The sequence below is a fragment of the Macrobrachium nipponense genome, chromosome 2, assembly GCF_015104395.2.
Source record: "Macrobrachium nipponense isolate FS-2020 chromosome 2, ASM1510439v2, whole genome shotgun sequence".
NCBI lineage: Eukaryota > Metazoa > Arthropoda > Malacostraca > Decapoda > Palaemonidae > Macrobrachium > Macrobrachium nipponense.
This window is the reverse complement of record NC_087201.1, coordinates 132532507-132545757: the sequence shown is the minus strand read 5'-3', so window position 1 is coordinate 132545757 and position 13251 is coordinate 132532507. Positions and strand designations below refer to the sequence as shown.

The window sequence follows — 13251 nt, the reverse complement described above, 5'->3', positions numbered from 1 at the left end:
ATTTCCTTGAGTAAAACTTCATATGAAAGAAGTTTTATCAGTCTTTCCCCCTCATATCTGCCGCAAGAATTTTGGATCTCGCGGGCTCTGGAATTGTACTTCAAGTGAAACCTTCAAATTTCTCGAGGATAGGCAAGAGAGCTACATTCACGTTTTACAAGAGAGAGAGAGAGAGAGAGAGAGAGAGAGAGAGAGAGAGAGAGAGAGGAGGAGCCGTCAAACTTTTGTCGTCTCCTCTCAACCTACAAATCTACCACTACAAAATTTGTGAGTTAAATGGTTTATGTGAAATTCTTGCTTTTGATATTAATAAAAAAAATAGGAAATTAACTAACTCTATGATAAAACAAGATAAAAACTAAAGAATTATCAGTTCCTAAAGAAATATGGAAGCATATACCTTGTCTTAATAGTCAAAATTCTTTGTTTGTTTCATGCAAAGGGTATAATGTTTGTTTGTATGGTGCTTTTACGTTGCATGTGACCAGTGGTTATTCAGCAACGGGACCAACGGCTTTACGTGACTTCCGAACCACGTCGAGAGTGAACTTATATCACCGAAATACACATCTCTCACTCCTCAATGGAATGGCCGAGAATCGAACCCGCGACCACCGAGGTGGGACGCTAATACCATACCAACCACGCCGCTGAGGCGCTCAAAGGGTATAATGCATTCGGTGTGTGTATGTACCCTGCATTATTATGACTAAATGAGGCGCAGAAATAATAATAATAATAATAATAATAATAATAATAATAATAATAATAATAATAATAATAATAATGAATAAATAAATAAATCGCCTATTATTATTATTATTATTATTATTATTAATATTATTAGTTATTATTATTATTATTATTATTATTATTATTTTTATTTTTATATTATTATTAAAAAAATATATAATAAAATAATAATAATAATAATAATAATAATAATAATAATAATAATAATAATAATAATAATAATTTCCAAAACGAAAACTAAACGTAATTAGTTAGTAACACCAATATATGATTTGAATATCTTTGTCAAAACACATTCTTAACATTTAAAAAACCTTGAGATATTTACTATTGTAAAAAGTATATTATGCATTTACAGTGAAAAATATTCAAGGTTAATATTACGGCTCCGTTATTCAACACAACAAGTACAAGCGAAGTTGGGATTTCTTTACTAATGTATATATCATAAATGTATTTCTAATGACGAGTACGCAAATATATTTGACGCAAAAATGAAGGAATTCAAATAAATATATTCTAAATAGCTCGTACGAATGCATATCTGATAGGAAAATGAAGGAATTCAAAATAACGCCTTTTTAATAGCTCCATTTAAACATGTCTGGCAGAAAAATTAAGAAATTCAAATAAATACATTTTTAACAGCTCGTCAGTAAACATATTCGACAAGAACATTAAGGAATTCAAATAGACGTATTCATAATATCTCGCATGTAAACATATTTGACTGAAAAATTATGGAATACAGATAAAAGTATTTCTAATACCCAGTACGTAAATATATTTAACAGAAAAATTAAGGCTTTACATAATATTAAGAGAATAGAAATGAAAAGTAAACAATAGAGAGAGGCGAGAGGAGAGAGAGAGAGAGAGAGAGAGAGAGAGAGAGAGAGAGAGAATTGCTGGCCATTTTAATTAAACGTTGGAACCAGGGCTTCTCCACTTACCCGAAGGAATATAAACGTTGCCCGAGGGTGTTCTAACGAGGCAGGAAGGCTCGAACTCCTCCGGGTGAGGCTGTGAGCCCTGGTACTGAACAGGGGGGCCTTGGTGGTGGTACTGCGTAGGTACGGCTTGGTATTGGGCGGAGGTACCGTGCTGGGGTCCAGAGTGATGTACACGGCCGTTCAGACGCGACATATTGTTGCTGCGTCCCCCTCCCCCAGTCCCCTCCCCGTCGTTGAGTAGCCCACCTGGAGGAGGAGAAGAAAAGACAAGAGACATTAGAATTAATGTAAAGAATGATTAAGCGTTAAGCCGTTCTCTAAATTATATATTAAAATCCACGACTTCAATTGTAACTCGTATTCTAACTTAATATAAGAATCTGTGACTTCAATTAGAATTAACATAAAGAATGATTAAACGTTAAACCGTAGTCTAAATTATATAAAAACCAGCATGGCTTCAAGAGTAACTCGTATTATAACTCATATAAGAATCAGTGCCTTCAATTAGAATTAATATAAATAATGATTTAACATTAAGCCGTACTCTAAATTATTATATGAACCACCAGAACTTCAATTGTAACTCGTATTTTAACTTATATAAGAATCTGTGACTTCAATTGTTCTTTCTTGGTTGAATGCAGTGACGTTAGATGTTTTCCTGACTAAATAGGTCAGGAAATATCAGTAACTACAATATGTATAACTGAATGATCATAAAAATTCTGATTACAGCATAATAATATAAAAAGATGCGGCTGATGAAAACATGAATTAGTACAGTGAAACTTATAATCAAATTCAATATCAATGTAAGATGAGCTTCACGAAAAGAAGAATTAATATAATAAAAATAGGTTATCAAATTCAATTAATTTACTAATTCCTTCAATACCGTTCATGTCAAAATTCCAGGAACTCGAGTCTACTTCTAAAAAATTATGCTTGATTCTAAATTCACACGAAACGGAATGAGGTCCAAAGCAAGAATTTTTGTGATGCAACCTTTTCAAAAATATTCCTAAAAAAACAGTACAGAATGTACATAACAACAAATGACGTTAGCAAATACAATACAATACAAATACAAAACACGACACACACACACACACACACGCACACAAAACAATAGCAGTAATGAGGTCGCATCGGATGTATGTACTAAAGATTCTCAATGAACGCCCTCCTCTCCCCCCCAACCCCCGTTTCCCAAAACAAACTCGTAACGTCCCCCCCTCGCATCACCCCCAAAATAAGACGTTCACGCATCGGAAAAGTCAAATAAAACAAGGCCATGACGCAACTCACCACTTAACAGATATTAGGAGAGATTCATTTATCCAAAAACTCATAACGGTTCTCAATTAAAGCCTCCGACCGCTCTAAATTGGAGTCATTCCTTCCTTTGGCCTCATTTTGTCATCGGTTTTCCTTCACAATGGAATTGGCTTCGTTAAGCAATACGATTGAGGACAATATCATTGCTTTAAATTCATTCGCCCGGCAGCTGTTTACCTCAGAGACGAAGAGATTGAGAGACAAACGATCACATAGCCCAGGGAGAGAGAGAGAGAGAGAGAGAGAGAGAGGAGAGAGAGAGAAGAGAGAGAGAGAGAAGTGATTAGGATTCAGGACCTTGGTTTTATAAGGGGGTTTTAATATGAAGTAAAAGTGTTTCGTCTACGTTTTGATTTTAATTGTCATTCTGACTATACCGCAAGAAGGAGAGAGAGAGAGAGAGAGAGAGAGAGAGAGAGAGAGAGAGAGAGAGAGAGCGAAGTGATTAGGATTCAGGACCATGGTTTTATAAGGGGGTTTTAATAATAAGTAAAAGTGTTTGGTGTATGTTTTGATTTTAATTGTCACTCTGCTTGTACCGCAAGGCGATCGATCGATCGATCGATCGATCGATCGATCGATCGAGAGAGAGAGAGAGAGAGAGAGAGAGAGTCATTAGGATTCAGGACCCTTGTTTTATAAGGGAGTTTTAATATCATGTAAAATTGTTTGGCCTGTTTTAATTTTAAGTGTCATTCTGATTGTGCCGCAAGAAGCCGATCAAGAGAGACCTTACCTTACAGACCTTACAGTTCGTTCGGGTTGCCCCAGGTCCCTCAGTGTGAGGCACCTCTAATGTCTACCAGAGAGTTGCTAGTACATCTTCCGGTATATTTTGCATCTTCCAATCTTGGATGGTCTGGGATGCAGTTTAGATATTTGTCGAGCTTATTCTTAAACACATCTACGCTCACTCCTGATATATTCCTCAGATGAGCTGGCAACGCAAGACACTGCATTATCGATGCTGGTGCGTAGTGGATTAATGTCCTGTGTGCTTTCCTTATTTTTCCTGGTATTGTTTTGGGCACTATTAATCTACCTCTGCTTGCTCTTTCTGATATTTTTTAGTTCCATGATATTTTCTGTTAAATTCCTTCCTATCTGTTTCCATGCCTGAATTATCATGTAGCGTTCTCTCTCCTTTCTAGACTATATAATTTTGATGATTGAGTCTTTCCCAGTAGTCTAGGTCCTTAACTTCTTCTATTCTAGCTGTAAAGGACCTTTGTACACTCTCTATTTGTGCAATATCCTTTTGATAGTGTGGGTACCATATCATATTGCAATATTCAAGTGGACTACGAACATATGTTTTATAAAGCATAATCATGTGTTCAGCTTTTCTTGTTTTGAAGTGCCGTAACAACATTCCCATTTTGCTTTACATTTTGCCAAAAGAATTGCTATTTGATCATTGCATAACCATGTTCCTATTCATCATCACACCAAGGTCTTTAACTGCTTCCTTATTTGTGATTGTCTCATTATTAGGTCCCCTATATGCATATAGCTTTCCTTCTCTGTCTCCATAATTTATTGATTCAAATTTATCAGAGTTAAATACAATACCTATTTTCCTCTGCCCAATCATATACTTTGTTAAGGTCTCTTTGTAGGAGCGTTCCTATCTTTCCATCACAAAGTAATTTCTCTACTTATTCTTGTGTCATCAGCGAAACTACTCACTACCGAATCCTTAACATTACTGTCTATGTCTTCAATCATAATAACAAACAGTATTGCAGCTAACACCGTACCTTGTGGCACACCGGATATTACCTTGGTTTCATCCGATTTCTCATCGTTTGCAATAACTATCTGTTTTCTGTTGTGTAAAAATTCTTTTAACCATCTTCCTATTTTATCTACGGTATTGTGTTTTCTAATTTTCTTTGCTAATATATTATGGTCTACTTTGGCAAAAGCTTTTGCAAAGTCTAGATAAACCACATCTGTTTCATTTCCGCTTTTCATATTTTTGAATATGTTCTCACGGTGGACTAACAGTTGGGTTTGTGTACTTTTTCCGGGTACGAAACCGTGTTGTCCTATAAATTAAATTATTATTAAATGTTTCATAATATTTTTCTTCATTACCCTTTCATACACTTTCATAATATGTGATGTTAGACTCACAGGCCTATAATTACTTGCCTCAAGTCTTGATCCACTTTTTGAAAGTAGGGGTGAGTATCATGCTAATTTGTGCTATCATAATCTTGCCTGTATCTACACTTTGTCTTAATAATATTGCAAGTGGCTTTGCGATAGAATGAACTACTTTCTTTAACAAAATAGCAGGGATTCCATCAGGCCCTGCAGCAGCTCCATTTTAATTTCATTAATTGCCTGCACAATATCACTTCATTAATTTTCTATGTCAGCTAAATATTCACTATTTTCGTCCCTTACTTCTATATCATTATCTTCATTATCTATTCTAGGGGTGAATTCTCTCTTATATCGTTCTGCCAGTATGTTGCAAATTTCCTTTTTTTCATTCGTTAATCTCCCTTCAATTCTCAGAGGGCCTATTTCTATTCTTCTTTTATTCATCTTCTTTCGCATATGAGTATAATAGTTTGGGGTTTTGCTTGATATTTAATAGGGTTTTTTCTCCAATTCCCGTTTTTCATTTTCTTTTGATTGTATAATCTTTTGTTCTGCATTTTCTATCTTACTTTTTAGTTCTATAACTTTCCATGCATTTTTTTCTTTTGCAAGACCTTTTTTCCACTTTCTGATTTTCTGGAACAAGATCCTTCTGTCTCTTGGTATGCATGAATGATGTTTACTTTTCTTCTTCGGTATATATTTATCCACTATTTTCTCTAATATTTTATATAATATCTCCGTATTTACCCTTATGTCATCGCTTATCGAAAAATGTTTCATCCCCAATCTTTGTTTAATTCTTCATTTATTTCTGACCATTTTATATTTTTTTTACTGTAGAAGTTGTATTTTCCATATCCTTCCACTTTTTTCATTTCTTGCTTATCTCTGTTTTCACTTGCTTTGGAATGAACTGTTAATTCTATGACATTATGGTCTGAAATACTCGCATTATAAACTATTATTTCTTTAACATAATTCACCTCGTTCACAAATACTAGGTCTAAAGTATTTTCCTTTCTTGTTGGCAGGTGATTTATTTGTTGAAATGTTGTATTCTAGTAGCATATCTAATAGCTTTTCGAATTGCCTCTTATCTTCTGCACTACTATTACTCTCTTTTTTATATGTATAAGTACAACCACAATCTCCTATTCGTTCTTTCCATTCTACGAAAGGAAAGTTGAAGTCACCAGATAGGAGAATAGTCCAGTTCCTTGTGATTTCTACATATATCATCCAATTATTCAATTATTAAGTCAAACTCTTTAGTATTAGGAGGTCTATATATTACTATGTTCATTAATTTTTCAGATTCAAATTCTACCGCTATTAGTTCACATTCTGAGTTACTATATTTCTCATATATTTTTCCTTGTTTTTTGTCTTTCCCATATATTGCGGTTCCCCTTGATTCCTATTTTTTTTATATCTGATCTATAAGTTTGGAACCCTTTTATTTGATCATCATTCCGCCCAGTCTCTTGGGAATACCAGGTTCACTTATTTCTTAATCTATTTTCTTTTCAATTTGGTTAGTTCTTCTAAGTACTCTATTTTTCTTTTGAGTTACTCGTAACTAAACCTGCGCATTCATCACTATGATGGTTTGCGTGTTTTCTCCTTCATTTAATATTGGTAGTAATAAGGATTTTCCCATGTCTCTTTCCTGTTCTGGTATGTTGTTCTTTTTTTCATTTCATAAATTCTGACATTAAAAAATCCAACTTTTCCATTAATAATTTGATCTTCCTTCATCATAATTATTCATTTTGTGTCTGAATCTGCCAATTTTCCTTTTCTCCGTTTCTGCAATATCCTCTTGCATAATAAATACAGTTATTATCCCTTGAGTAGAATTTTGGAGCTGATGCATTGAAATTTTTTGCTGACTCTCTGCATATCTCATTGGTGGTTTGCTTTTCTCTTTTACCTGATATTCTTGATTTCTCTCTTTATTTGTTTCTTTCTTATTTTGGATTTTATTACTTGGTTTGGTTATTTATTTGATTATGATTCATGGCTACAGGGTGCATATATATTTTGTCATTTTTTTGTCGAACAATTACATCCTTTTCCTTCTTTTAGGTTTTTGCATATATTTTTGGATGCAGATCTCTGCAATCATCCCCATATCCATCTAGGTATGCACATTTACCAATAATATTTCATAGTTGTGAACATACCTTAGGATGTTTGTAGTAACATTTTTCTCCAAATCTGCAATTCCCTCTTTTCAAAAGGTTGCAGATTTTGTCTTTCTTGTCTATTTTTTCCTCTTTCCCGTCATTGTGTAGATCTGGGTAGAGCCTCTTCGGGATTTGCTTTTCTGTTGCCATATCGTAATTTATTTCTTCGTAGGTATGCTGCTTTATTGCCTCATATGTATATCAATGAGTATCTCTGCATCCATACTTTTATCTTGTTCTTTGTTTTCCTTATTTTTTTCTGTCATTTCATTTTTGTTTACTTCTCTTCCGTTTTCCTCTTCTTCTTCTTCTTCTTCTTCTTCTTCTTCTTCTTCTTCTTCTTCTTCATCCTCACTTTGTACATTCAATCTTGATTTAATACATTGTCTATCCATGTAGACATGTTGAACAAAAAATTTTTTGTATCTTTTCTCATATCTTGTATTACCTCAGCACACTGTGGATGGGTCGGAATGTTGCATGCAGCACATTTTCTGATTAGGTTTTGTGGATTGACTATGCTATACCAAACCTTACACAGTTTGCATGCTTTTGGCATTCTTTTTCCTAATGCGAGAGAGAGAGAGAGAGAGAGAGAGAGAGAGAGAGATTAGGATTCGGGACCCTGGTTTTATAAGGGTGTTTTAATATCATGTAAAAGTGTTTGGTCTATGTGTTGATTTTAATGGTCATTTTGATTGTACCGCAAAAAGGCTATCAAGAGAGAGAGAGAGAGAGAGAGAGAGAGAGAGAGAGAGAGAGAGAGAGAGAGAGAGTCATTAGGATTCAGGACCCTGGTTTTATAAGGGCGTTTTAATATCATGTAAAAGTGTTTGGTCTATGTGTTGATTTTAATTGTCATTTTGATTGTACCGCAAAAGGCTATCAAGAGAGAGAGAGAGAGAGAGAGAGAGAGAGAGAGTCCTTTCATCAATGCCGAGTATCTCAACAAGACTTTGTTGTCCCTTTATTAAAGTTTAAATAGATGAGGAAAAAAAAAAAAAAAAAACTGTGCCAGTGAGGATAGGCTTAGTCAGAAGCCTCCTACCACTATGATAAATCCTACGGAGAAATCTTTGCAGATTTCACTTACTTGCAGTCGTCCATATCTACTATTCTGAACGAAAATTCGGACGGAATAATATATATGTATAATACATATTCTTTCGAAATCCTCCTGATCGTTGAATAACAGGGACAAGTTTATACACACCTCTCCCCTTTGGTGGATAATTTAACAGCCAGGCAATCATCCAAATTGTTGCGTGTCGAATATACATAGGAATATCAATAATAATAATTCTCTCTCTCTCTCTCTCTCTTTCCCTTGCATTGAGAGAGAGAGAGAGAGAGAGAGAGAGAGAGAGAGATAAAGCATTATCAAAGTATTTTAATCACTGGGGAAAAAAAAGTCAGCTTGAGAGCGCGACATTAATGTCTTAGAAATTAATAAAAATATATAATAAAAAAAACATAACAGTCCTACGAGAAACCACTAAAGGAGTGAAAAAGGAACAGGACGTCACAGAGAAGCAATAATAAAAAAAACTGTCTTTGAGGGGAGAAAACCTCGAGGGTAGCCTCTAAAAGTGACGCGGCAAATGTCCAAATGTTGTGCGACTAAGGGCGGCTAATGACTTATCTCTCTTTTAATAGTGGAAGTGTCATCGCTCTCGGCTCAGAAGTGAAATTGCTAATTACCTAATGCTTTGTGCTAGGCCATTCATTACAATTAACTTGACTTCACTTCAAGACAATGGGCGGGGTAATATATCATTTACGGTCTCTCTCTCTCTCTCTCTCTCTCTCTCTCTCTCTCTCTCTCTCTCTCATGTATCAAAAAATTACGCGCCACCTCTCTCTCTCTCTCTCTCTACATGTATTACCTAAGTAATTGAAAAAATACGTTACTGATCTCTCTCTCTCTCTCTCTCTCTCTCTCCATGTATTACCTAATACATTGAAAAAATTATAAGTTATTTCTCTCTCTCTCTTTCTCCTCTCTCTCTCTCTCTCTCTCTCTCTCTCTCTTCATGTATTACCTAATTTATTGAAAAATACGTTATTTCTCTTTCTCTCTCTCTCTCTCTCTACATGTATTACCTAATTCATGGAAAAAATATGCTTCTCTCTCTCTCTCTCTCTCTCTCAACGCGTAACTTATTGTACCGGTGTTACTTAACTGACATCCACAGATTGTCAGAAAAGAATCTCCAGCTCCGGTAATATATTATTAAAATATTACGAAATAAACTTCTGGATCTATGAAAAAAAGAAAAGAAAAAGTAAACAAAGAAAAAACAAAGAAAGAAGCAAAATTAAACCACGGCACGGTGATTCTTTTTAAGCTCTCTTAAAACTCCCACCTAAAATATAAAAGGCAACTACAATAAATGAATATATTCCCCAAGAGTAATTTCGCTGCGTTTTGCCAGTAAATTAGACGCTGGGATATTTATACCAGAAAAAGTTTGTTTCGTCTTTTTATCCTGGTGTGGTAGATTTCGCGGTCAAGAACAATACGGAGAGAGAAGAGAAACAAAAGAAATACAGAAATGAAAGAAGAAAAGACGGATACATCTACGCATGCGCGGCTGTGTAGTGTGATGAGCATAATTTTGAGGTTGTATAATACATATACACCATATCTATGTGCTCATATATGTACATATATATAATGTGCAGTGAAAATGTATATATGTGCGTATATACTGTTCTAAATATAAATATATTATATATATATATATATATATATATATATATATATATATATATATATATATTAGAACAGTATATACGCACATATATACACACACATATATATGTGTGTGTGTGTGTATTTTATGTATACTGTTCCCTAAATATATATTAATATTTATTATATATAGATATATAATATAAATATAGATATATATATATATATATATATATATATATATATATATATATATATATTTTAGAACAGTATATATATAAATACACACACACACATATATATGTGTGTGTATATATATATAATATATATATATATATATATATATATATATATATACTATATATATACATAGATATATATATATATTACGTAAAAGCTTGTGTGCGTATACTTGTATATTCTATTATGAAAACGCACGTTTCCGTATCTCTAATACTTGAAATGAATACAAAAGTGCGAGTGGATTCAAGCAGTACAAAGCATTAACGGCAACTTCTTTTATACACATGAAATAAAAAAAAATGTACGTGTGTGTGTGTGCATTTGTACACAAGACCCACTAAACATAACGTGTGCGACCCTGCGTATGGTTCGCAAACTCTCTAAGGACTGTGTGAAAGAAATGTTAAAACATAGAGCCTTATTTCCCCAAAGTTCAATAGGTTCCAGCTGGATGTAAAGGAATTTTGAAATTGTAGAATTGGTTACCTAGGCAGTTGGGACCGTAATCGTCCCACCGGATTTTGCTGACTAAGGAACCTTTGAGGGCTCTTTAGACTCTCGTCTCACCATAGGAATAAGTTATTTTTTCTTTGCGTGTGCGTGTTTTTCATCTGCCAAAGAAATCGTTATGAGAGAGAGAGAGAGAGAGAGAGAGAGAGAGAGAGAGAGAGAGAGAGAGAGACCTAACCAATAACTAAAATCAAATAATGAAATATTTTCTTCCCCGAATTACTATTTCATAAAAACCGAGTGAGTTTTATAATATCAATATAAGTAATTGTAACAGCCACAATGCCCTCTTAACTTCTCAAATTCTTTGCTCGTTGTTTGGATACGCTTATCCAAAAAAGTGCAAAGAATTTGAGAAGTTAAAAGGGTTAGAGTGTCTATTACAATTACATATGTATATGGTAAAAATAATCAGTAGATTCTATATACATCAATATAAGTTTTGAAATGGGATTTATTGTACAGTATCCATATTTATTATACAGTACTCAAATGTGATTTCATCAAAAACAAGAATCAAATGACATAATTTACAATATTAGCAACAGAAAGTAGGGCCTTCGAAATCAGCGGCAATTTATGTGTACACGACGCCTGTTCATCACGCGCATGTCAAGAAATGAGAACATTCAGAATAACTAAATTCGTCGATATAACATTTCATTAATAAACCACAATGAAATATCTTAAGTCCTCGAAGATTATCTTAAAATAAGATACTATCATCTGCTAGGATTAATTTCACTTACCTTGTAAGTGAAATTAATCTGAAAAATGGTCAAACTACTCAAATACTCGGCATTGAGAATATCACAGCGGTATTACATATACTACTCGTTTGGAGAACAGAAATGTATAATTTATTGTTTTGAAAGCTAAAGCGCCTTAGCTTCAGTCAAAAATAGCTTTAAACTAAATCGGTTACATTTTTCCTTTCAGTATTCCAGAACAATAAAACCAATTGAAGGGAGGAATAAATGCTGTACAACAACTTCCAACAGCAAATCAAATGCGTTATCGCCTGTAGTCTTGCTTCTATTTCTTTGAACGATCTAAAGCAGGGGTGGCCAGACTTTTTTGGACCCCGAGATGTACCATACTACGTAATCACATATTATTACGTAGGGAAAAATTTTTTCAAATAGCGCCATAGTACGATAAAACGTGAGTACAATTGCCTCACTTATATATATATATATATATATATATATATATATATAATATATATATATATATATATAGATATAGATTATATATGCTTGTGTATTTGTTTGTTTATATAGGATTGTGGGGGAACGGTCTACAAAACATGTCTGTAACTCCCAGTTGCGAAAAATGAAACGAACGTTCCACGTTGGAGATAAAAGCACGATTTACTTCTCAGATTTACTTCTCAGTATATCAATATACGATTTACGACCGAGTCTCTGTCACACCTCCCCCTTTGTTAAGCTCTTTAGCACCCAATTAAGGGAATGGTCAGCGAAGCTTAATAAGTCAGCGCCCCTCCATGCTGTGCGCTGATCATTTTGTCTCTAATCCCTTAATCCACTTCATAATCCTAAACGAGGTGCCCCTTAAAGGCAGACTCCAAGGGCGCAGCAAAATGGCTGAAACCTTGCAACCTTCCGGGTGCAGCAGAAGTGGGCATATGGGCAGGGAAAACCAATCCGCCTTATCTCTTCCGTTCGACAAAGAGGATGAGGAATAATGGAAAATGGTCTAGGGGAAACCCTACACGAATTAATTCTGAATTGGACGCTGTAATTCGGAGGCCAAATTCGAGATTAAGTTATCTCGAGTCCCGAGCTGGCTTAACCATTTTGGTTATTCTTTAGTCCTCGTTGTCGTATCATAACGCCATAACCAAACGGTTAAGTTCCGCGGCTTATCGCAGACTGTTCCGTGATAAAAATGCCCTTGCATCTTCAACGACAACTTGACCTGACTACCTATACACCGAATATGAAAACGAAAAGTCCTATGCAAAGGGGTATGGAGCAATACCGTATGATTTCCCAGCCCTCTGGATTTCGGACAGACGTATTGAGGGCAGGCAAAGTTGTATTGCGTAATTCGAGTGAGGAGGACTGAACTTCGTCCAACCCAACAATTATGCCATTTCCATTCCGAATTTATTCCAATACTACATAATAAATGGATACACTGGCATAATAATAATGAACCTTACGGAACTGAATCTTCTTCCAGGAATCTTACTTCATTAAGCCACTACCAAATAAGAAACGGCCAGGAAAGCAACAAAGATAGCAAAGATAACAAGAAGAAAAAGAAGCAAGCAGAGACAAGGATAACACCAGAACGAGGAGGCTATACGGAGGATTCCGGAGGGATCTCCGTTTCATCCTGTTCCTTTTGGAAGATACAAAAACCTATCCCAGGGGGAAATAAGCCAAGCGACAAACATGGTTTAGCCCAATCAGACCAT

The 13251-nt window shown here is 34.7% G+C and overlaps 1 protein-coding gene across 1 annotated transcript in view; it reads right to left on the bottom strand.

Annotated features, from left to right (window-relative positions):
- LOC135220989 (teneurin-m-like) overlaps positions 1-13251 on the bottom strand; it is a 538744-nt gene that overhangs the window by 338581 nt on the left and 186912 nt on the right. The window contains 1 exon segment of the mRNA XM_064258693.1: positions 1707-1952. Coding sequence (XP_064114763.1) covers positions 1707-1952 — 246 coding nt within the window.